Source organism: Leucopleurus acutus (assembly GCF_964270905.1).
Source record: "Leucopleurus acutus genome assembly, chromosome: 5".
In the NCBI taxonomy this organism is placed as follows: domain Eukaryota; kingdom Metazoa; phylum Chordata; class Mammalia; order Artiodactyla; family Delphinidae; genus Leucopleurus; species Leucopleurus acutus.
In genome coordinates this window covers 67,147,126-67,174,271 of record NC_139147.1, presented here as the reverse complement: position 1 = coordinate 67,174,271, position 27,146 = coordinate 67,147,126, and the positions used below count along the sequence as shown (strand labels likewise).

Sequence of the window (27,146 nt, the reverse complement as noted above, 5' to 3'; positions counted from 1 at the left end):
GACCATTTACATTTAAGCCTTAACACTTCCATGATTAATTAAGTCCGTCTTTTTTTTTTCTTTTCTATTTTTCCCTCTTTTATTGTCACTGTTTTTTTCCCCCTGCTTTCCTGTAGGTTAATTGAATTATTTTAGTACATCCATTTTTATGTGTCAATAATGTTTTTCAGTGTATCTCTTAGCCCAGATCTTTTTACAGCGTTGCTTTAGGTACTGCATTGTAATATTCATTTAACTTGTCACAGTCTACTGGTGTTATCATACTACCATTTTAAGGGAAGTATAAAAACCTTACGTTTCTTTATACCAGTTTACCCTCACCCATTTATAATTACCTTAAATATTTCCTCTATACATATGTAGAACCACATCAAACAATGTAACCATAATATTTTCTTCAACCATCAAATATAATTTTAGCAACTCAAGAGAAAGAAAGCCTATTGTATTAACCCATATTTTTGCTTACTGTGTTCTTCCTTCCTTCCTCATATTCCAAGGTTCCTTCTTTTATCATTTGCTTTCTGTTTACAGAATTTCCTTTAGCCATTCTTTCAGAGTAGTCTGATGTTGACATAGTCTTAGTTTCCCTCATCTTAGAATGTATTAATTTCTAATTAATTCCTGGAAGATATTTTTGCTAGGTATATTATTCTAGGTTGCCAGTTCTTTTTTTTCAGCACTTGAAAAAGATTCAGGTTTCCTCTGGCCTCCATGGTTTCTAATGGAAATATGCCATCATTCAAATTGGTTTTGCCCTGTTGGTGAGGTGTGATTTCTCTTTTGCTGTTTTCATATTTTTTTCCTTGGTGTTTAGTATTCAAAAGTTTGACTATGATGTGTCTTATTGTGAATTTCTTGTGGTTCGCTCACCTTCTGCAATCTCTAGGTTCATGTCTTTTGCCAAATTTGGGAAGTTTTCAACCATTATTTCCTTATGAACTTTTTAAGCTCTGTTCTTTCCTCCTTCCTCACTGGACTTCCATTGACAAAAAAGGGGAGGGTATATGGCTCCTCATTACTGCTGGGCAGTGCTGGGAATTCTCTCCCCACATTATCTCTGTCACCACAGGTAAAGAGTTTCACTACCATTCAGCAGGGTTAAAAGTCCCAGCACCCTACTCAGCCTTAGCTCAGTGTCAGAAACTGACACCCCCTTCATGGGCAAGTTGAGGCACCTTATTATGGCCTGATGAGGGTGAAAGTCCACCCTCTCCACTCAACCTTTGATGAAGTGGGTAGGGGTGGAGTCATAGTTTTTTTCTGTGTTGGTTAGCTATAATAGAAAGATTATTTTCTAAAAGTTTACTGTCTTTATAGGCTTCTCCTTTCCTCACCTTTTGGCTAGAGAGAGCTAGCTTTCGTTGGGCTTTTTAGGTTTGTGCCTGGAGCTCCAGGTTGCCAGCTTCTTCAGCTCCAATTCTGGGATATATGAGGCAAAAAGAAAAGCCAGGAAACTCACTTCCATGTCATTTCTTGAGTCTTTGGGGACCTATCCAGTCTGACTTCTCTCCATCTTTTCCAGTCATATTATAATAATATCCAGGGGTTTTAATTGTACTTAGTGGGAAGAATAGGGAAAAGTACATCTATTCCATACCTCATAAGCAGAACTCCTTATGATCTTTTAAGTCTTATCTTTATCTGTTGCTATGTTTCCATTTTCATTCCTAATATTAGAGCATGAAGTGGGTTGCTATAGGAAGTAACAACATTTCCGGTGCTATAAGTTTTGAAGTATACTTTAAATAGCCACTTGATGGAGATACAGAGCACTGATTCCTGGATTTAGATGGAATCAAGAGATATTGGTAAGGGCCTGCCTAAGGCTAATAATCTATGATTTCTACAGAAATTCTTCTTTGACTAATCTCTCATGATTTTTCTATCTCTGACTTTCTTCTGGTCTTATAATCTATACTTACTTATTTTTGTTATATGTCTATGTTTTCAATGATTTGATTTTATCTTCTATAAAGGTTATAATCTTTGGATAGAAGCTGTGTCTTATATTTTAATTTAAACTGTCAGCATTCCTACAGCACAATTATGGGAAAGTGTGAAAATTCAATGAAATCTTTTTGATGATAAATTGATAAACTCATAAATCACATCCCACTTACCCAGTAATAATAATTTCTGGATATGTCTGTGTGCCAAGGTTCCAAGCTCCTCCACTGATTGGCCACTCCTAAACAGATTATGTGGGAAGAATTTATAAGTTTTATTTTTTAAATTTAAATAACTTAGAAATTTAAAATAAAAATATTTTAAAATAACAGTAAAAGTTTCACTTAAAAATAAATAGCTGTTAAGTAATGAAGAATGAAATGTGTACCTATTTTTTAACTCCTTCATTGAACAAACAATTCCAAATGCAAAATTTCATATCCTTTAAAAATATAGATTTTAACAGATATTACCATTCATATTAAAAATGCAAAGAAGTATCTTTAATCATACAAATGTGGTGTTGCTACATTTTCCATGTAGTCTATGTACCTCCAAACTGTGGTGGTGCCATTTAACACAAAATACTATGTAAATTGTGCCCCCTGGAGTTGTCCATCTCAACAGTCCTGTTCAAATAACAGAAATCATAATAGGGGGGTCTATTATAATTGTAAGTATTTGAATCCTGTAGTTAAATATAACAAAATGGAATTCTAGAAAGTTATTTAATGAAAGTCTCTGACAATTATGTCTTATTAACCATTGATTGATAAGAAATTACTAGAGAGAGTTGACTCCTGAATTTCTTAAAACGTAATCCTTCACCTAAAATAATCAAAAGTAACATCTATGATTCAAGCATATGTTAGTTTAAACATATATTTAGTATATAAATATATATGATACGTAAGTATATCTTAGTAGATAATTGTATACTTTTTATATAAGAAATTTATATTCTCGTAGACTTAAAGCTATGTAGCATTTAGGAAATTTGAATTTCAGAAATTATGTCTTTTATAGGTGCCAGCTTATGACTTGAAAAGAATTTAGTTCAAGTCTTCTTCTACGGAAAGTCAGAAAATAACAGAAAAAAGTATGATCATATGATATGGATATGAATACAAGAAAATTTCTAATTGTTGCTTTTACCTTATTACTGTATCCTTGTTTTTTATGCTTGACTCCTATAGAGTAGAGCACTAGAATCAAATCTGGTGGGCAATCAGCAAAGTATGCTGTGCACGTAACTGGTGATTCATGAATGTCCATGGGATATGGATTTTCAAAGATAGGAAAGCTAATAGATAAAGATAATATATTAGTGTCATTTTGCACTGATATAAAAATGAAATAACTTTTATAAAACAAACCCTAAACTCTTCTAAATATTGATTATATTGAATATATTTCACATAATTGTTTTCTTTAAACATCATAAAACAATGATCACCTGAACAAGAATTCTCTTTTAAAAATATGTATCTATAAAATGTAATATGAATACTGGTAGAATTTTACTTGAATAAACTCATTTTCTTTCCAGTAATTTCAAAATTGCACAGTGATATCACTTTCTAAAATGGATAGACTAAATTATGTTGAATTGAAAATATATAGCAAGTTGACTTATCAGTCAGTTATTAAAACATTATCAACTAGGTACTTTATCTACATACAATTTTATCTATATATTTATATAATACAAGTATTAAAATATCTTAGAAAATTTTACATGCTCTCCAAGGGACATAATACATAGGCAAGTATTTTGGTTTTGTATTTTTATAGGGAGTAACTGAAAGTTGTGTGTGCAATGTAGGTATGTGTGTGATTACACATGTTTAAGATTGTTTCCTATGTAAACTAGAAAACAGTGGAAATGCAGACCTATGGCTGTAGTAAATTTCATATCCTCAAGCCATATATCATTTTAAAAACGGGTATCAGTAAGAACCAAATTAAGAATTCTTAGAACCACAATATATTGTACACTTCTCATGTACCAGATGTACCAGGTACTGTAGTAGATGGAATGGAGTATTATTCTATGCTGCATCCGTTCTCAGTCTGTGTGATCATGTTACTTCTGATACAGCGTGCTTTTGGGGGGCGGGGAGGACTATTAAAAATAATTTTCCCCATATTATAGGAACTTAATCAGAAACTTAGTTCAAACACCAGAAGGAGTCTGGTGTGTGTGTGTGTGTGTATGTGTGTGTGTGTCTATGTGTGTGTTGACAGCGGTTCTCTTCCCTCCAATCTTAATGGTTTCCCAGATAAGAATAGTAGTATATGCAAAATCACATGGAAAGGAGAAAGTTGTGTTTAATAAATGGCAAGTAGTTTAAACTGAATGGATCAGAGGTTCCCTGTTTCAGAGCAGAAATTATATTTCTGATATTGAAGAATTAGAAGTAAAATAAGTGGATCACCTTAAAGATCAGATCTACAATTTGGGATTTGATAATAGCAAGAGATTACAATGATAGACTCCTGAGAAGGTGAACAATATCATGGAAATGTTTGTGGAAAATAACTTTATTATATTGGCAAAGAGTAGAAAAATGACATTTAAGAAAGAAATAACTAAAAATGTATTACAAAAATTTACGTGTGAAAGTGTGAACTGGTTGTTGTAGAAATGTAAACAAAGATGTAAATCCAAGAAGAGGAAAAATTTTTAAGCCCTAATGCTTGCTTTCATGTAGAGGATTAACTGGAAAAGAAGGAAGGAAGGAATAAATTAATTTGAAAAATGAGTACAAAGCTGCAATTTGTTAACATTAAACATGGCTAAAAGTAACTATTTGGAGGGAGAGAGAACATGTTCAGTTTTTTCACATTAAACTTCTTGTAATAGACAACAAAATAGGAATGTCACATAGATTTTAAAACATGGTGCTGAAGAAGGCAAAATATTAGATGAAAACGTGCAAACAAAACGTCAATTCACATACTTATATAAGGTAATGAAAAGCATAAGAATTAGTGTATAAAAATAGTAACTTTTATGTTATATGTATTTTACCACAATAAAAAAGTTTTAAAAAGAATAAATGTATATGTTAAAGAATGTGAGTATTAAAGACAAAGTATAGTGGGCCTTGGAGGATGTTAGACAATTAGACAAGGTACGAGGAACCAACAAATATGGCACAGAAGGAAGAGGTGACTACCAGTGAGATCAGAAAAGTATATTTTAATAAAACCTATATTAGAACTTAGAGAAAGAGGCATAAATCCACACTCGTACATAAAACTTAATCAGGTTTTATGCTGATAAATAGAGCAGCTAGGCAGAATTCAGTTATGGTGATATTATGGACCAACCCTATTCCCTTTCAAAATATTGAAATACTATGTGATGCAAATTATCACAAAGAAGAACTTTGGCTCTTACATTCACAAACTACACTGAGAGTAAAACTCAGACTGTACTTCATCCAACAAAAATTTATTAAGAACCTACTTCATGTGGAGACAAAACCTGTCCTTCATGAGGCCTACAGTCTAGTAGGGAGACAATCTTTAAAACAATAACAAATGGAAAATTTCATCTGTGTCAAAGCTATGAAGGACAGAAACATGGATCTAAGACAGCCCTTAATAGGATATTTGACCAAATTATACAGATAATGAAAGATTTTCTTTAATGAGAAAACGATATCTGAGTTGAGATTCTTATAGATGTTAGTAAGGAGAAAAAGGAATGGAAGATTATTCCATGCAGAGAAGAGAGAATGTACAAAAGCTCTGCAAATATAACGGGCTAAAAAATGATCAGTGAGTCTAGAACAAAGAACGAGGGAAAATGAGCTTCATGCCTATCATCATTGATAATGAAAATATGTAGCAGGAAGACAGTGTTCATCGGCTTCAAGTCTACTTTTACTGTCCATGTAAAGTAGTGGAGAGCACCACTCTAACAGCAATATTTTATATTTGTTTCTACTGCCCACAACATAATGAAAAAGAAAAGAAAGTAAAAGAAGGCATCTATCATCTCTTGCCTCGAGATCCTGATCTTCTGTATTGTCTGCCACAGTAGTTCAATAATACTTTTATCATGTGCCATTTTCTTTTAGTCAATAGAGCAGATGGACAAACAGTACATTATGTAATTTTTGTAACAATTGTTTTTTGCTTAGGGAAATAGCAGAAATGTGATCCATTTTATGTGTTTGGAGTCCCCAAAGGCAACTTTTTAAACATTAGGTGTTGCCTTTAAAATATCTTACAATATTCTCAGTGTCCCCTAAACTCTCCTGGTTTAGTTTTCATTATTGAACCAAATTACATTTTTGTAATTCTAGCAAAACAATATTACACATAAAGAATATTTACCATCTAAAGAATTCTAATGCCAATTATCTATAATGTCCTCCTATATTTTAATTGCAATAAATAGAGTCTAAAATAGTGTTAATCCGTACATGGACAACTTACTTGCTTTGTGTCAGATCAACTACAATGAGATCTTTCTCCAGAAGTACAGCAACGGCATAGGGTTCTTGAAATTCTACAAGTAGAAAAGAAAAATGGAAAAGTTTTCATATTTAACATTTTATAAAATCACCAAACTTGTATTTCCTTTATCTCCTGTATAAATGTTATTTAAATGATTTGAGAAGACCAAAGTATGAGCTAAAATAAGAAGTAACAAAGAGCACTTTTTAAAAATATATGTTGTCCACTGTAAAGCAATTATACTCCAATAAAGATGTTTAAAAAAAAAGAGAAAAAGAAAAATGTGGGACTCAAAAAATATATATATATGTTGTGTTTCTCAAACAATGTTTAAGACCATTATAGGAAACAAGGAAACAATGAGACGTTGCATAGCATAGAGTTAAATATTATCTCAATAATCATGATAGTAGTAGATTATTTGAAGAGAGTGAGTCTGTCACCTCCATCTCACATTTATCTTAGTCTTCCGTAACCTTCCATTTCAGATCTGATTTCATGCCTACAGGAGATATACTAAGGAAACAGTTCTGCTTCTCTCAGTTGTGATACATATTCACCTCCCTATGAGAGCAACACTCCTTATACTAAAAAAATTACTTTCAATTCAATGTGATTTAACAGGTACTTAAAGACTTCCTACTATGTGCCCAGGAGTATATATCTCAAAAAATCAGAGTCTGAGGATAGCCTAGGATTTTCAAGTTCTTAAAATTCAACCCTTCCTTTCTCCCTTTCTCCATCCTCCCTTCCTTCCTTCAAGATGTTTCAGAAACTGTCTTAAGAACAAAGGATATATGGGGAATAAGAATGACAAGGTCTTTGTTCTAATAAAGTTTACAATCTAGGGGTACATACAAACAATGAACAAGTAAACAAATAAGATTAATTCAGAAAGTAAAGTGAACTATGAAAAAAATAACAAGGGTAATAGTATAAGAAATGACTTCTGGTTGGTGGGGGAACACTAATTTAGTTATAGTGGTCAAGGAAGACATTGCTTTCCATCTGTAATAAAGGACTAATAAAGGAAAGCCACAGTTACAGTGTTAGCTCAATTTAAGGAAAAAAGTATTTACAAAAACATTTTACATACATGGTATTTGATTCTCAGTAGCTAGAGCATGTATCATCATTTTTTCATTTCATAAAGAAAACTGGAGTCCAAAGAGGTTATGAGATTGGCACAAGGTTACAAAACTAGTAAGTTATAGACCTGAAACTTTAATGCATGCTGTTTTCATTATACCAGCCGTTTCTACTGGCTAGTTTAAGAGGTATTTAATCCTAAACTCAACAATCACTTGGCAGGAATTTTGTATTCAAGAGTATTCAAGTCTTGAATGGTAAATTAAAATAGATGGCCTTCACAGTCCTTCCAGTCCTGAGAAGCTACAGAACCTATTCATATTTATTTTTTAAGTCACAAACTATGAGAGAAAAGTTAAAATCAAAAAAACACAAAAAAACAAAAACTGAGGAGCCTGACCTTGTTTGGGTGCATATTTATACAACAGTATACAGTTCTCAAACTATTTGCTACTCAAACTTTTTCAAACTGAGGCATTTCCCCTCTTCTCCCTTATCTCTTAGAGCTGTTTTAAGTTTTCAACATTATTTCAAAACGTTTCAGAGTTTGGGGATTTTTTTGTTTGTTTTTCAGTTTGAAGAATACTACTAGTTTCCTCTTTGTCTTCTCATCCCTCTCTAGGAAAATCACTGGTTGGGAAGCAATGGCTACAAAAATAAAACAGCTGAGACATTGGCATGAATGAGCAAAAGTCTTAAATAAATTTTTATTTTAGGTAATTACACCTGTTTTAGATTATTGTTTCTTTTCAAATAATAAAAACTGGTAGCAAAAGTTTCACGTTTGTAGAAGTACTTGGTGTGCTGTGGTAACCACTGAATAAAAAGATTTCTTTTGGAGTCAGTGTTAGGTTCAATTTGTGTCTATTATTTATTAACAGTTTGATCCTAGGCAAATTAGTTAACTTCTTTGATTTTCAATTTCTCTACCCATTGAAATGGCAAAATAATACTACCTTAGACTGTTAATAAAGATTAGATGTATATAAAGATGTTTGATGCAAAGGCTGGCTTATAGTAAGTACTCAATAGATGCCAACGGTATTACTTTTTTTATTAGATTGGTTGTTTTTGAGCAGGCTCAGCCTTTTAACCCTAGCCCCCAACAAGATGGAAAAGCTCTATCATAAATACTACTTCTCTGAAGAGAAATGCATTATTTATGACACTTGTAGAAGACCAGATACAATTAAATATAGATGCAAAACTGACAAATTCGGAGTATAGTTGGTTAGTTACTCTGGGCAATGCCCCCTGAGATAAGAGGATTAGGCATTTGTGTTCTTTGAGAAATAGGCTGAATTGTCAGATGTCACAAATGATTCAGCAATATTAAAAACTGTTAATAAGTGTATTTTGTTTAACATATGCATAACACTTATCATTATGTGGCTATAAAGGAGATTAAAGTTCCATATTTACTAATCAAATACTGTATACTGTTAAGTGAAAAAAGTGTGATACAGAACAACATATAGAGTATGCTGTCATTTGTATAAAAAAGATAATGCATATATGCATACATTATTTGGGGGAGAATACATAAGAAACTTAGTAATAGTGGTTGCCCCTGGAAGGGCAGTGAGAAAGTTTTCACTATATACTATTGTGTATTGTAGGATTCTTTTCTGGCATTTTCATGTACTATTGTTTTAATCAGAAATAGTTAATAAAATACACTTATATTTTACTAAGTTAAACTATTTCTCCCAGCTCCTAGTAAGTAAAAAGTTCCATCCTCATTACCACTTCTCTGAAAAGCAAAGTAATATATGTGGCTTGGAAGTGATTAGGCTTGGTTACAGTACATTTATAATTTGTTTAACATTATTAGAAACTGTCCTAACATCTCTACTGATGTGCACAAATGCATATACCCATATACCTATAGTGTTTGATCTTGGCAACCGCACATTTTCAGTTTCTATTACTGGTATGCACACCTTTTTTCTTGAGGCTCTTTAGTAGAAGGCATTTTCCTAAGCTCATCTTTTGGTCCTCTGTTCTTTCTTTCTTTCTTTGTTCCTTTATCATTCATTCTCACAACTCCAAAGAGCATCTATATTCTGATGACTCAAAAATAAATATTAAAGACCTTTTCCCTCTCTTTTTCTGCTCTCTAAACAACTCTACTGACTCAAACTTATTTTTCTCTCTTTCCAAGAACGGTTATTACTTCATATGAAACCACTATTCCTAAAATGTTGTCTTTGACTCATCTCTCATATCACTCCCTAATCCAGTTGTTGACCAAATTCAATGGGTTTTCATCTTCCATTCCTACAAGCAGCACTCTGTTTCAGATCTTGACCATTTTAATGTACATTACCACAAAAGCCTCCCAGTTGGAATCTGAAGTTTTAGATTTCAGGGTCTCTCTCTTCAAACCCACACACTAAAACATTGCTTTCTTTCACTTAATATTTCCTCAAAATTCCTCTGTAGTTCCCTATTTCCAAATACCTACAAAAGGCTTTCAAATTTTTCTCTGAATTGATCTCACTCTAGCAAAACCTCACAATTTCTAAAACCTTTACTCAATATTATTTTCAAGGCCCAAGTCATTCTTCAAGCCCTATCTAAATCCTACTTTTTCCATGAAGTTTTGCATGAATATCTCAGTCATCTACTACCTGACTAGTCTATAAATTGGTACATTATTTAAACTCTGATTCCTATAACTCAGCACTTAATTAAGCCATTATATTTTTTAAACTTAAGTCATAATTATCTTCCTCATGTGGCCAGATTTTCTGATTTGACATCAGAGATCAGTTTCATACTTCATCCATATTCTCAACAAGTTTTTGTCATACTGAGGCCATAGAAGCATCCAATAAATGTTTGTTGGTTAATTTACAACACAAGTGATTTGTCTGCCCCTGGAAACTCTGGGAATAAAGTGCCACACTGATTGTTATTTTATATCACTTTATTTCAGTTTTTAAACATGAAACTCAATAATTTAAAACAATGAATACATTTATAATAAAACTAATAGCTATTTATCTTCATAGTTTATAAGGTATATTCCCTTTGGTCTTCCAGTAATCATGTGGTATCAATATTATATTCTTTCTTCAAATGATTAATCAAACTTGTAAATATGAAGTGACTTGTCCAAGGTCACATAGCTAGTAAGTGACAGAGCTAAATCATAAGCCCAAATACTCTGTCTCCAAGTACAGTGCTCCTTTCCCTACATCTATGTTCCCTCTTGAAAATGTAGTAATATATATATATATATACATACTACCTTTTGTAATCATAAACTCATATTTCCCTTTTTATATTTCACCCTTCTCAATTTTTAGATTCCATTATTAAAATATTTCATCATTAGATTCCATTATACAGTTTGCATATAAGTTTAGACTGGTTTTTTACGTTTACGAAGTCTTTATATTTGGGATAATAAAAATACATAAGCACCTCTCCTCCCAAAGGCTCTTCTAATTATTTTCAAAATTGGAATAAATCACTAACCATACATCAGCAATCCTAGAGTAATCACAGGTGCTACAGTTGCATCTGAAGCAAAGCCAGATGTGAAACAGATGCAGCACCACCAGAGTTACAGATCACTGATATCAGGTAAGTGCTTTAACTTTGATTGGCACAGGATTGGGATGGGTGGAGCTGGCCTAGGAAAGGCTATTAGGAGACCTCAGTTTCTCCAAGTGATTTCACCCCGGACCCTGAGTGGACCCTCCCAGCTCAGCTTCCACCATCCTTATCAAAGTTTAAAGCACTTACCTGATATTAGAACCTGAAACTCCAGCACTGTTGCACTACATCTGTCTTACTTCCATTTTCTCAAGTAGGTACAGCTGCAGAACCTGCTCCAGCACCTGTAGCTCACCGTGTTGTATCACAGTCGATATCAGCTGCTAAAACTAAAAATATTTAAGCTTAATTTTGTTAGGAACTTATCATTTAAAAAATGATTTTTCAACATTAATAGTTTCATTTTAGTTACTTACCATTTGGATAGGGTGTTTCACATAAAGTTAGAAATTCAACAATAGGATGATCCATTTCAAGCACTGTAATTGCTTTTCCATGCATGATGGTTAAACTTGGTCTTCTGCAAGCTTTGTCATAGGACAGCCCACCAGAAAATATTATGAATGGTTCACTACAGAGGAAAAAAAGTTAATGAGACTGAGTTCTTTAAAATGACACAATCTCACAGTATTGAGGCAAAAAGGAATGGGCTTAGTAGGGATTATATACAATAATTTGACAGAGAGTAAAAGCCTTTCCTGGCCCCAAATATCTCACCCAACAATTTACTATTCTACCATTTCCTTTTTTCTGGATGTATATTCTCACCATTAAAATTACTAATGAATCAATCTAAAGATGTTGAGGTGAGATGGGGGAAAGGCAGTGAGTTTGGTGAGAGGGGAAGATGCTGACTGACTCAACAGAACATCTTCACATATATTAGTTGGTTACCAAACTCTAAATTACTACTATTGGAATATTAGGCTATGTTACTTTATCATATTAACCAGTAGGCATGTGGGACCCCAAATCACTAAGAAATAGAGGCAAATTTCAACATGAAATGAAATGTGACAGTGGCAAGCCCAGAATGGTAGACGGTAACATGAAAAGTCTACATAATAGAGTTTCTGTGGGAAACGGTTATGACAAACAGATGGAGAAAACGAATATATAACGGGAAAATGATTCACCAAAAGTAAATGTGACCTTCTTCTCAACTTTACCTAGGGTCAGCCAGGTCTATTTAGCTTGTAAAACTAACTTCGAACAAATTTTTTCATTTCTGTTAACTGCAGGTTACAGTTAGATAATAGAGTGGGGCTGAAATGACCATAAAATATCATAGCTATGAAATATCTCCAAAAGTTTTCATTTTCCTTTTCTCAAATATCTGTATCTCTAGTATATGTATATAAAAGAAAATGTGTGTTGATATGAAGTATTTTTCAATAAGACCAAACTGAAAATACTCTCCAAAATTTTTTTAAAGGAACTAGACCCTTTTATTGTACCAAATTCCTTGAGAACATGTTTCTCTAAATAATTCACTTCTATCCATCTACTAAACTGAAGAATCTACTTGTTTCTAGAACTCACTCCATAAAATTTCCCTTTCTTTTCCATTTTGTATCATACATAATACCAAACATTATCAAAGGGACATTTGCTAATCTTATGCTGGCTATGTAGTAACAACAAAAAACCCTTTTAAAAAGTTTCCATCAAAACCTACATATAAAATGCCTTCACTACTTTTTATTTAAAGTTCTGTCTTAATATTTTCATATAAATATTTGTGTTGTAAGCTAAAAAAGGGAAAATGCTCTAATTTATTTTTTTAGATTCCATATATGTGCGTTAGCACACGGTATTTGTTTTTCTCTTTCTGACTTACTTCACTCTGTATGCCAGGCTCTAGGTCCATCCATCTTATTACAAATAACTCAATTTCATTCCTTTTTATGGCTGAGTAATATTCCATTGTATTTATGTGCCATATCTTCTTTATCCATTCATCTGTTGATGGACATTTAGGTTGCTTCCATGTCCTAGCTATTGTAAATAGTGCCGCAATGATCTTAATCATTATTTTAAACTGCCTTGCCTTGAATTCTTGATTTCTGAAGTACATTTTCTTCATGTTTACCCTTTTCTCCCTTCATCTGGCACCATCCTATCTTCCATCCCTTAAATCCCATCTCAGGCATCTCCTTTCCTAAGAAGAATTTCAGTGATTTCTCTCTTCACTGTTGTCCTCCCTACTCCCTTTAGGCAAGGTTAGCTGTCCTTTTGCTGTGCTCTCATAGCATGTCTCTATAAAAGCACCTTACATGTTGTATAGAAACCACGAGTTTATGGGCTTACTTCTGGTACTAGACCATAACAGATTCAAAAGCAGGCGGTAATTTCTATTTTAGTGTGCCAAACAAATTGCTCAATGCACATTATGCAGTAATAACTTAATACATTTTGTTTTAATTGAATTAAGCTACATATTGTTGAGCACCTCATAAAAAATACATTTATATATAACAAAATACATGTCATAAAGTCCATGGATCATGTACTTTATCAGGGAAAAACCTCTCACGCCTTCACATGAACCTCTTCATTCTCATTTTACAAACTAGGGTTTCAAATTTCTTAGTCTATAGCAAATAAAAGACTAGATACTAGTGGATAAACACAATGGAAATTAGAAGTCCCAAAAGCCCAAAACTGAAGGATAGAGGAAAACTTTCAAAAACAAATACATACATGAAAAGAAAAGAAAAAAAAGACACCACAAGCTGCTAGGAACAGTTAATAAGTGTGAAGTGCTCAACTGCTTCAATAGTCCTTTAAGTGTGACACTGTATAACAATGGATGTAAATAACATTGAGCCTGAAGACTCAAGCAAAGTTTAAGTTATAAACACTGATTTAAGAAGGAAAAGAATATATGTAAAATATTTTCATCCATAATGATTAAATTTTAAGTGTTTTAATACTTTAGTTACAATAGTAATAAAACCATGATGATTTTTACTAGTTATACATAGTAACATTAGGCTGAACTAATGAACTATCTACTATACCTTGAGAAGAGCAGCTATAAGCAAACATTAAATGCACCTATGACAACAGGAAAATATTCTAGTGTGAACATTTAAGTAATATAAAGTAGAATTATCCAATTTAGACTTAAAATAAAACTAAGGTCTAGGCAAGATTTGTAATTATGGTAATTCTGGATGAGAGTATTGCCACTAATAATTACTGTAAGTATAAACATTGCTGATGCATAGGATATGGCTGCTGTATATACAAGATAAATTTCTATTAAATATTATTTTTTATTTAATTTTCTGTATCTTAAAATTTAGCACTATTGTATTATGGCAATATACATAAATGTTTACCTTCACAACTAACTATAGTCTTTCCAACTTCAGAATGTAAGATCCTAAAGTACAGAGACTTGGTTATGTATTTAATTCATGTGTAATACCAACAGGTACATAGCTTCTGCTGTTTAATAATGTTGAATGACTGCTGCTTGTAATTGCATGGCCCAAAAGCCCTACATTGTTAAAATTAATGTATATAATACTCATCTGAATATTCATATAAATTTTAAAATAACTGATTTGCTATTTATAATAACGTTGACATAATACATTTGCCACTTGAACAATAAGAAATCTGTTATTATCAATGAAGAAGATTCAGCCAGTTAATATAATTATGTAAAACTTTAAACAATATATAAACATTAAAGGTTATCTGAATTTCTTGTCTCTGTTTCTTACATATTTTCCCATAACTCTCAAAGTAAAAATGCATACCTGTTTCTACAGGTTTTGTATTCTACTTTAAGAATTGGTTTGCAAGATTCAGATTTTCTTCCTTCTCTTTGAGTTTTTCCTAAAGAAAGAAAAAGGACTTTATTAAATATGATTTAAATTCTACTAACCCATGAGAATTTTAAAAGCTTAATTAAAGGAATATTTTTAAATGTAATTATGTGTTTTTCATAATACAATAAACACATTTCTACGCATCCTAACATATTTGTTAAATTTATAAACAATTTGTTGAACCCTAATAATTGACTGTTATATAAACAATAAAGTTATTTGTAAACATATTTGTATTGCTTCACATTTTCCATGTATAAATATAGTATCATATAAAGTTATCTTAATTATTTAAGTTTCAAGATAAACAACTTCAGAATTGAAGACATACACATACATACTTATCTGCATAATGAAACGTATAATGAAAATCCATACTAGGCTGAAAATTTTACCTATAAAACAAGCAAATCCCTTTCTTATGCAGGAAGATTTGCCATTTAAAACTTATGAAAATCTTTGCATTTTCATCAAATTTATTTAAAGGAAAGTCCATTAGACAATGAACACTGATGGTATATTTCATGATTTTTTAAAATTTTAATGATGTTCTCTATTTGCATAAAACAAAAATAATAGTTTCTTATAAGGGAAGGATTATGTTGTTTAGACTCCATAAGAGTCTAAATGAAAGATCAAGAAGAGTTGAAAATGGAAATAAAGCTGCTTCTGCCTATAACATACTTATCTTTCTAGTTATGATTTTACTCATAATTCTACATCTCATTTTGATAAAATTCATCTGTTTTTCAAGATATGTTTGTTTGTTATTTTAATAAGTACCCTATTTATTCTTGTATTGCCATAGCTGTTTATAGACACAGAAACCTATTATGTAGATAGATGTTTACAGGCATATAAGTTAAAATTTCAGAATGGCAAAGCCAAATCCAACTAGGATGTCAGGACAATTTTATCCAATTTGCTTAACGGGCTATCAGCATAGAATACACCTTATCTGCTCCATGGCATGCTTTCTGAAAGTGCCTTCTCTTTCTTTTATGTCAACTAAAGAGGCAACCCAATAATAAAATATTGGTCAGTATCATTCACATTGTAAAACAGGATTAAAAGTATCTATATTATATGTGAAAAAGAAGTGCTGACATTAACTGTATTATATATGAAAAACAATTGCTGATATTAAATATAGATCATTACAAAGAGACAACTTTGGCTCAGGGACTCACTCTGAACAGTGGTCTTAGAGGTGAGGAACATCTGGTTGGTGATTACTAGTTTTGATAATGAATGGAAATAGAGAGAACTGAAGGAAATGACAGAGTCAGCAAAGAGACCCATTCTTCTCAGTTGATGTTTTTTCTATCCAGAGCTTCTCTAATAATCGCCAAACCATTAGTTGACCAAAACAGTATATTTGCAGTTGTTTATATATATGGGACCAACTACTATTTTTCAATCAATAAATACCACTATCATGCACTGATTTTAGTAGAAAAGAGTAATTGTTTAATTAATTAATGTTTTACTTCAATTTCCAACTCTAATAATTAATTTGGGGGTAAAGCTTTTCTGTTTTGATTATATTCATTGCCTGTCAGTAATTGAAATATGCTTAAATGTCATGTTGCATAAAACATTATCAACAACTGCATTTATTGCTTTTCCTTATGTTCAGAGTACTGTGTTAAGTGGGAAGATGCAAAGAAATAACTAACTACCAAAAAGCTTAAAATTTACTAAACTGAACAAAACAATTTTTGAAAATGACAACACGTGGTACCATAAACAAGTGATAGACATGAAGTGTTGTAGGAGTTGAGAATAAAACTGTGGCTTCCTTTTACAACAGACTTACCTAGATTTTCACAGAAGACTTCCTAGAAGCTAGATTAAACATTAAAAGATAGAAGTTGGCTAGGAGAGCATAAGAAAAGACATGAAGGCAGAATGTGCCTAGTATGTTGAGAGAATAATGGATAAGCCAAATTGGGCAGATTAAAAGATTAATGTAGAAGAAGAGTACAAAAAGGCTGATGAGGTACAAAAGAGCCATACAATGGCAATCTATAAAACTGATTTGCAGTATAGACAAGGGAGAGTCACTGGAAGTTTTCAAGTTGGGAAATAATATGTGTAAGCAATGCCTCAGAAATATTAATATGGATTTATTTAATAAAGAAATTTTGAGGATGTAAGATACTGATAATGGAAAACAAGGAGAAGATAATCACAACTGTGCAGGAAAAACTGAAGAAAAGTGAACAGTCTCAAAGAAAAGTGGGATCTTGTGCATCTTGAGAGTACTGGAAGGAAAGGAGAGAAAGGAGGAGAAAAACACTCAGAAATATTGGTTGAAAATGTTCTAAATTTTTTGAAAAGCATTATTTATACATCTAAGAACCTCAATAAACTCCATGTAGGATAAAATCAAAGAAACCTACTCCCAGACACATCAAGGTAAAAATGCTAAAATCAAAAAAAAATATATTGAAAGCAGCAAGAGGAAAATGATTCATTGTATACAAGGGAGCCCCAATAAGATTAATAGCTGACTTTCTTACCAAAGACAATGAAGCCAAAAGGTAGTGGAATGACATACTTAATGTACTGGGAAAAAAAACAACAACCCTGTTAACCAAGAATCAAAGTTCATCAAAATTATCTTTCAAAAATGGAGGTGAGGGCTTCCCTGGTGGCGGAGTGGTTGAGAGTCCGCCTGCCAATGCAAGGGACACGGGTTCGTGCCCCGGTCCAGGAAGATCCCGCATGCCGCGGAGTGGCTGGGCCCGTGAGCCATGGCCGCTGAGCCTGCGCGTCCGGAGCCTGTGCTCCACAACCGGAGAGGCCACAACAGTGAGAGGCCCGCGTACTGCAAAAAAAAAAAAAAAAAAAAAAAAAAAAAAAAAAAAATGGAGGTGAAATAAAGATGTTTCCAGATAACAAAAACTGACAGAATGTGTTGCTAGCAGAGCTCCCTTTCAAAAAATACTTAAGTTCTTCAGGCTGAAAGAGAGTAATATGAATCTACACACAAAAAAAAAGATTACAAGGAAAAGTAATTAACGTAGATAATTATAAAAGACAGTATAATTGCATATTTCCTCTCCAATCTTAACTGGTTAAAAAAGCAATGTAAAAAGTAATATGTATATTATTGTAATATGGGATATATAATATATTTGAAAATAATAACACAAAGAAGGTGTATGGGAACAAGGTTACACTGGAGGAAGAAAATGACACCAAATGGCAACCTGAGTCCACAAGAACAAAGGAAGAGAACCACAAATCAGAAGCAAAAAGGCTAATGTAACAAATTTTATACATATGTGAGTTTGTATATATATATATATATATATATATATATATATATACACACACACACACATATATATATAATATATACCCTTGACTAAATAACAAATGGGTGAAAGAAAAAAACAAGAATATTGTAGAACAGTGTATGCTACAATGCCATTCATACAATGAACAGTGTTCACAACATTGTTCAACAATTGTAGAACAATGTATAATACAACACATCAAAACTTCTGAGATGAAGCCTAAGCAGAGCAGAGAGGGAAATTTATACCTACGAGCAGCTATATTAAAAAAGAATATATGAAATCACTAACCTAACCATTCACCTTAAGTCACAGAATAAAAGAACAACCTGAAGCTGAAGAAAAAAGAAAGAAAGAGATAATAAAGGTTTGAGCAGAAATTAATGACATAGAAAAGAGAAAAATATAGAAAATCAATTAAACTAAAATTTGATTCTCTAAAGAGATCAAGAAAATTGACAATCCTTTAGCTAAACTGACCAGAAAAGAGACAGACAGAGATAAAAGACTTACACACACACACAAAAGATGGAACATAATTACCTATTTCAGCCTGAAGGGGCTGGAGTGTGCCTTAGGCTGCAACTGGGGGTACACAGGACAGAGCCCAAGTCTCCCATTGAAGCCCCATTGTTAGTGTGTGCAAGAAGGGAAGGGTGGAGCCCCACCAAAACATGCTTGCAGTGGGCACAGCTCTGCCTCTGTGAGCTCTGGGAGTACACAAGGACCATGGGCTGTCCACACTCAGAGGCAAGGCTGAAATCTGTGCTGATCCCCAGGAACCGCACAACTTTCGAAGCGGGGCTGAAATCTGAGCAGTGTCCTGGTGGCTTTTGAGGTTTTATGCCATCATCTCCTTTGTAAGCTCAGTGCCTACGGAACATTCGAGCAGACTACTGGTACTCCTGTGGCTGGGTGGATCCAGCATTAGCAGCTTCCAGAACACACAGAGGCAGGGTCGAGGTGTGGGTTGACTCCATAGGTCTCGGCTGGTCCCAGTGTCTGATTTCAGTGGATCTGTGCCAGCCTATCTATGCTGGTGGACTGGTGAGCACAGCGCCTGAGGGACATCTGGGCTGATTGCTTGCATTCTCAAGGCTGAGGCAGGGCCAAGGGCAGTGCCAACAACAGTATATTTTGTGAGCCCACACAACAGGTAATGGGCTAGACCACAGAGTGCACTTCCCAATAGACAGCTCCTGTGGAGGAACACTCAGTGGCTCTTCTTCCAGTGGAAGTGTTTCAGTCCCACCTACCTCACACCACAGCTTAGAAACAGATCAGGAAGCTTCTACTCCAACAGTTGGGGAACAGACCCTACCCACAACAGGGCTGTGTAAACCACAGAGCAAAACGGAGGCCCCGCTCAACATCCAGTGCAGGCTCTGATCACCACAACACCAGCCACACCCCACATCAAGAGGATAACAGGCAGCACACACTGAGGAAAGCCAAGGAAGGCATCCATACTAAAAACAGTCCTCTAACCAAAAATATTAGACTCACACAGGCTAGACAGGGAGGGTCCCACATAAAAACAGCCCTTCAAGACCACAGTAGATAACTGTTTCTCCTAAATTCGTAGAGTCACAGAAATATAAAATGAAGAATCAGAGGAACCACTTCCAATTAAAAGAACAAGAGAAATCCCCTGAATGAAAAAACAATTAAACAGATCTCTCCAGTCTACCAGATCCTGAGTTCAAAAAGGATGTAATAAAAATACTGAAGGAATTAAGAAAGGCTATTAATAGAAATGCAGACCACTGTAACAAGGAACTAGAAACTATAAAGAGGAGCCAATTAAAATTAGAAAACTAATTTGCTGAGCTAAAGCAATAAATACCAAACTACATAATTCAGAAGAACGAATAAGTGATCTGGAAGATTAGAATGGAAATCACCCAGTCAGAACAACAGACAGAAAGACAAATGAAAAAAAAAAAAATGAAAGCAACATACAAGACCTATGGGATAATATAAAGCAAACAAATTTACACATAATAGGGATCCCAGAAGGAGAAGAAAGAGAAAAGAGGATTGAAAATGTATTTGAAGAAGTTACAAATAAATTGGCTGAAAACTTCCCAAATCTAAAGAAGGAAATTATATCTAGGTACAAGAAGTACAGAGGGTCCCAAAAAAAATGAACCCAAATAGACCTACACCAAGATATATTATAATTAAAATGGCAAAAGTTATAGTTAAAGAGAGGATTCTAAAGGCAGCAAGAGAAAAACAAAGAGTCAGTTACAAGGGAACCCCCATAACGCTATCATCTGATTTCTCTACAGAAACACAGACCAGAGGGGAGTGGCAAGATATATTCAAAGCCCTAGAAGGGAAAAACCTGCAACCTAGGATACTCTATCCAGCAAGATTAGCATTTAGACTAGAAGAAGAGATAAAGAATTTCTCAGATAAGCAAAAACTAAAGGAATACAGCAATACTAAATGTAACCCAAAAGAACTATTGAAAGGACTTATGTAAACAGAAAAGAAGCAAGAATCTATAGGAAAGAGAAAATCACAGTTGGAAAGCAAATCACTTTAAAAAGCCAGTACATAAATTTAAAAAATAAAGATAAAAAAACTTGAACGTGATGAAACTACAATGAATAGCAAAAGGATAAACATGAAGATGTGAAACAGTGCATCAAAATAATAAAATGTTGAGGAGGGGTGTAAGAAAATGGAGAATTTTTAAAAAATGTGTTTGAGCCTATATGACTACAAGTCTAAAGCAAGTAGGTATAGTAATGGGTTAATACACTTGAAAAACACTAACCACAAATCAAAAACATAAAATAGATTCACAAAACCCAAAAAGAACACAAGCATAATACAAAAGAAAATTATCAAACCATAAAAGGAAAGAAAAACTAAAAGAAAGGAACAAAAAAGAAATATAAAATCAACTGGAAAACAAGGTTTAAAATGGCAATCATCAAAAATTACCTTAAATGTCAATGCACTAAACATTCAAATCAAAAGGCACAGAGTGGCAGACTGGATAATAAAACAAGAGCCCACAATACGCTGTTTATAAGAGATTCATTTCAGGGCTAAAGACACAGACTGAAATTGAAGCGATGGAAAAAGGTATTTCATGAAAATAGATATGAGAAGAAAGAGAGTGTAGTAAAAAGAATTCTACACCATGACTAAGTGCTATTTATCCCAAGTGTGCAAGGCTGGTTCAACATTCAAAAACCAATTGATAAATCCATCACATCAATAGGCTAAAAAAGAAAAACCACATCATCATATAAATAGATGCATAAAAAGCATGTGACAAAATCCAACACCCATTCATGACAAAAATTCTCAGTAGACTAGAATGAAACTGAGCAGGACGCTGAAAGGCCTTCTCAGACACAGACACCCCACTGTGTCCCCTGCCTTTTGTTTGTAGAAGAAGGTTTAGCCTCCTAGGCCTTTGCCGAGTTCCAAAGAGCAACTTTAATTAAAGAAGTGAGAAAATACAGGAACAAAGGAAAACAGCCAAGCAAGACAAAATAATATTAATTAGCCATAAAACATCATGAGGATATTTAGCTCCTCCACAAGAGCTATAGATAATATTTAGAGCCATATCCTTAAGTTGTTTTGCAGATACTAAAAAAACCCCACCAGGTGGAAGAAGTTAACTGCATGCTGACAACCAGCATGTAGACCCCAGACTAGCTGGAACCAGAAAGTTGATGATCGAGATTTTAGAAACATCACCCTGTTATGTCACCATCAACCAGCCAGAGAATTGAGCACAAGCTGATCATGTACTCTGCAACCCTCTCCCTCACACTGTCTTCAAAAGCCCTAAAGGCCAATGGGGAGTTCAGGTCTTTTGAGCATGAGCTGCCCATTCTCCTTGCTTGCCCCACATTGGGCGCTTTGCAATAAACGCTGTACTTTTCTTCACAAAAATCCAGTATCAGCAGATTGACTTTACTGCACACAGGCAAGTGTACCCAAGTTTGCTTCACTAACAGAAATAGATGGGAACTTTGTTAACTTGATAATACCTACCAAAAATTCTATAGGTAATATGGTACTTAATGGTGAGAAACTAAAATCTTTCCCACTAAGATTAGGAACAAGGCTAGGCTGTCACCACTCACTACTGTTTTTCAACATTGTACTGAAGTTCTAGCTAATGAAATAAGACAAAAATATGAAATAAAAGGTATACAGACTGGGAAAGAAGAAATAAAACTATCCATCCATAGATAACATAATCACCTATGTAGAAAATCCAAAAGCATTGACAAAAAATCTTCTGGAACTAAGAAATGATTATAGCAAGGTTGCAGGATACATTGCTAATATACAAAAGTCAATTTATTTCCTATATACCAGCAAAAACTAAGTGGAATTTGAAATTGAAACACAATACCATTTACATTAGCATCCAAAAAAATGAAATACTTAGGTATAAGTCTACTGAATATGTACAAGATCTACAGGAGTAAAACTAAAAAACGCTGATGATGAAATCAAAGAACTAAATAAATGGAGAGATATTTCATGTTCACGGATAGTTAGACACTATATTGTCAAGATGTCAGTTTTCCCAATGTAGTCTATAGATTCAATGCAATCCCAATCGAATTTGGGATTTTGTGGATACCAACAAACTGATTTTTAAAGTTTATATGGAAAGGCAAAATATCTAGCATAGCCAACACAATACTGAAGAACAAAATGGGAGGGCTGAAAGTACCGGGACTTCAAGATTTACTATAAAGCTAAAATGATCAAAACAATGTGGAGAAAGATAGACAAATAGATCAATACAACAGAAGAGGGATCCCAGAAATAGACCTCTGTAAATATAGCCAACTGACCTTTGACAAAAGAGCAAAAGCAATACAATGGAGCAAAGACAGTCTTTTCAACAAATGATGTTGGAACAACTAGACACCTACATGCAAAAAAAAAGTGAATCTAGACACAGATGTTACACTTTTTACAAAAATTAACTAAAAATGGGTCATAGATCAATTTGTGTAAACACAAAACTACGTAACTCCTAGAAGATAACATAGGAAAAAACCTATCTGACCTTTGGTATGACGTTTTAGATACAACACCAAAGACATAATATATGAAAGAAATAATGGGTAAGTTGGACTTCATTAAAATTAAAAGCTTCTGCTCTGTGGAAGATAAGAGAATTAAAGACAAGCCACAGACTGAGAGAAAATATTTGCTAAGGCACAGCTGATAAAGGATTGTTATCCAAAATTTACATAGAACTCTTAAAAGGCAGCAATAAGACAACCAACCCAACAAAAAATGAGCCAAAGGTCTTGACAGATACCTCACCAAAGAAGATATACAGATGGTAAATGAGCATATGAAAATATGCTCCACACCATATGTTACAAGGGAAATGAAAATTAAAACCACAATGAGATACCAGGACACATTTATTAGTATGGCCAAAATCTGGAATACTGACAACATCAAATGCTGAAGAGGATGTGCAATAACAGGAACGCTCTTTCATTGCTGATGGGAATGCAAAATGGTACACCACTTTGGAAAACCAGACAATTTGGCAATTTTGTAAAAAAACTAAACATACTGTTACCATAGGATCCAGGAATTTCACTCCTTAGTATGTACCCAAAGAAGCTAAAAACATACATCTACACAAAACTCACACATGTATGCTAATAGCAACTTTGTTCAAAACTGCCAAAACTTGGAGGCAACCAAGACGTCCTAAAATAGGTGAATGCATAAATCAATCGTGGTACAACCAGATAATGGAATAATATTTGGCACTAAAAATAATGAGCTATCAAGCCATGAAAGATATGGAAAACCTTAAATGTATGTTACTAAGTGAAAGAAGACAATCTGAAAAGGCTACATATTGTATGATTCCAACTATATTCTGGAAAAGGCAAAATTACGGAGAAAGTAAAAATGCCAGGGGTTGTGGGGGAAGAGGGTGAGAGAGAGATGAATAGGCAGAGCATGAGGATTTTTAAGTTATTAAAACTACTTTGTATGATACTAGAATGATGGATATAGTCATTATACATTTGTGCAAATCCACAGAATGCACAACACCAAGAGTGAACCCTAAGGTAAACTATGGACTTTGGTTAATTATGATGTGGAAATGTAGGTTCATCAGTTATAACAAATGTACCACTTTGCTTGAGGATGTTGATAATGGAAGAGGCTACTCATGTGTGCGGGGCAGGGGGTTTATGGGAAACATTTGTATCTCCTTCTTAATTTTGCTGTGAACCTAAAACTGCTCTAAAAACTGTCTTTAAAACTAAATATATCAGTAGAAGGACATGTGCTCACTCCCTCTTGTGAGAGCACCGTAATCACAAATAACTGCTGAACAATCATCAACAGGAAGACACTGGAACTCACTAAAAAAGATATCCCACATCCAAAGACAAAGAAGAAGCTGCAATGAGACAGTAGGAGGGGTGAAATCACAATAAAATCAAATCCCATAACCACTGGGTGGGTGACTCACAAACTGGAGAACAATTATATCAGAGAAGTCCACCCACTGGAGTGAAGGTTCTGAGCCCCACGTCAGGCTTCCCAAGCTGGGGGTCCGGCAACTGGAGGAGGAATTCCCAGAGAATCAGACTTGGAAGGCTAGCAGGATTTGATTGCAGAACTTCTACAGGTCTAAGGAAAACAGAGACTCCACTCTTGGAGGACACACAGAAAGTAGTGTGTGCATGAGGGCCCAGGGGGATGAAGGACTGAACCCATAGGAGACTGAACCAGACCTACCTGCTAGTGTTGGAGGGTCTTCTGCAGAGGTTGGGGGTGACTGTGGCTCACCAAAGGGACAAGGACACTGGCAGCAGAGGTTCTGGGAAGTACTCCTTGGTGGGAACCCTGCCAGAGTCCGCCATTAGCCCCACCAAAGGGCCTGTAGGCTCCAGTGCTGGGTCGCCTCAGGCCAAACAACCGACAGAGAAGGAACTCAGCCCAACCAATCAAGAGACAAGCACATTAAAATTTTAATGAGCTCTGTCCACCAGAGCAACACCCAGCTCTACCCACCACTAGTCCCTCCAATCAGGGAACTTGCACAAGCCTGTTTGAGAGCCTCATTCACCAGAAGGCAGACAACAGAAGCAAGAACTACAATCCTGCAGCCCGTGGAATGAAAATCACTTTCACAGAAAGATAGAAAAAATTAAAAGGTAGAGGACTATGTACCAGATAAAGGAATAAGATAAAGCCCCCCAAAAACAAATAAATGAAGTGGAGACAGGCAACCTTCCAAAAAAAGAATTCAGAATAATGATAGTGAAGATGATCCAGGACCTGGAAAAATATGGAAGCAAAGATTGAGAAGATGCAAGAAATGGTTAACAAAGAATAGAAGAATTAAAGAACAAACACCTAGAAGAATTAAAGAACAAACAAACAGATGAACAATACAACAACTGAAATGAAAAATACACTAGAAGGAATCAATAGCAGAAAAACTGAGGCAGAAGAATGGATAAGTGACCTGCAAGACAGAATGGTGGAATTCACTGCCGTAGAATAGAATAAAGAAAAAAAAAATGAAAAGAAATGAAGACAGCCTAAGAGACCTCTGGGACAACATTAAACGCAACAACATTCACACTATAGGGGTCACAGAAGGAGAAGAGAGAGAGAAAGGACCCGAGAAAATATTTGAAGAGATTATAGTCGAAAACTTCCCTAACATGGGAAAGGAAATAGCCACCCAAGTCCAGGAAGCGCAGAGAGTCCCAAACAGGATAAACCCAAGGAGAAACACGCAGAGACACATAGTAATCAAACTGACAAAAACTAAAGACAAAGAAAAACTGTTAAAAGCAACAAGAGACAAATGACAAATAACATACAAGGGAACTCCCATAAGGTTAACAGCTGATTTCTCAGCAGAAACTCTACAAGCCAGAAGGGAGTACATGATATACTTAAAGTGATGAAAGGGAAGAACCTAAAACGAAGATTACTCTACCCGGCAAGGATCTCATTCAGATTCGATGGAGAAATCAAAAGCTTTACAGACAAGCAAAAGCTAAGAGAATTCAGCACCACCAAACCAGCTCTACAGCAAGTGCTAAAGGAACTTCTCTAAGGGGGAAACACAAGAGAAGAAAAGGACCTACAAAAACAAACCCAAAACAACTAAGAAAATGGTAACAGAAACATAAATATTGAAAATTATCTTAAATGTGAATGGACTAAATACTCCAATGAAAAAAAAAGACTTGCTGAATGGATACTAAAATAAGACCCATATATATGCTGTCTACAAGAGACCCACTTCAGACCTAGGGACACAATCAGACTGAAAGTGAGAGGATGGAAGAAGATATTCCATGAAAATGGAAATCAAAAGAAAGCTAGAGTAGCAATACTTATATCAAATAAAATAGACTTTAAATATAAAGAATGTTACAAGAGACAAGGAAGGGCACTACATAATGATCAAGGGATCAATCCAAGAAGAAGATATACCAATTATAAATATATATGCACCCATCATAGGAGCACCTCAATACATAAGGCAAATGTTAACAGCTGTAAAAGGGAAAATCAACAGTAACACAATAATATTGGGGGACTTTAACACCCCACTTTCACCAATGGACAGATCATCCAAAATAAAAATAAACAAGGAAACACAAGCTTTAAATGACACATTAAACAACATGGACTTAATTGATATTTATAGGACATTCCATCCAAAAACAACAGAATACACTTCCTTCTCAAGTGTTCATTGAACATTCTCCAGGATAGATCATATCTTGGGTCACAAATTAAGCCTTGGTAAATTTAAGAAAATTGAAATTGTATCAAGTATCTTTTCCAACCACAACGCTATGAGACTAGCTATCAAATACAGGGGAAAAAACTGTAAAAAAACAAA

The 27,146-nt window shown here is 34.2% G+C and overlaps 1 protein-coding gene across 2 annotated transcripts in view; it reads right to left on the bottom strand.

Moving 5' to 3' along the window:
* Positions 1–27,146, bottom strand: part of STXBP5L (syntaxin binding protein 5L) — a 377,334-nt gene that overhangs the window by 163,852 nt on the left and 186,336 nt on the right. For both annotated transcript variants that reach the window (XM_082839711.1, XM_082839710.1), the window contains exons 10-14: positions 14,853–14,931; positions 11,496–11,650; positions 6,403–6,475; positions 3,106–3,253; positions 2,124–2,191 (exon numbers count right to left, since the gene is read on the bottom strand). In XM_082839711.1, the coding sequence (XP_082695837.1) occupies positions 2,124–2,191; positions 3,106–3,253; positions 6,403–6,475; positions 11,496–11,650; positions 14,853–14,931 (523 nt within the window). The remainder of the gene's footprint in view (positions 1–2,123; positions 2,192–3,105; positions 3,254–6,402; positions 6,476–11,495; positions 11,651–14,852; positions 14,932–27,146) is intronic.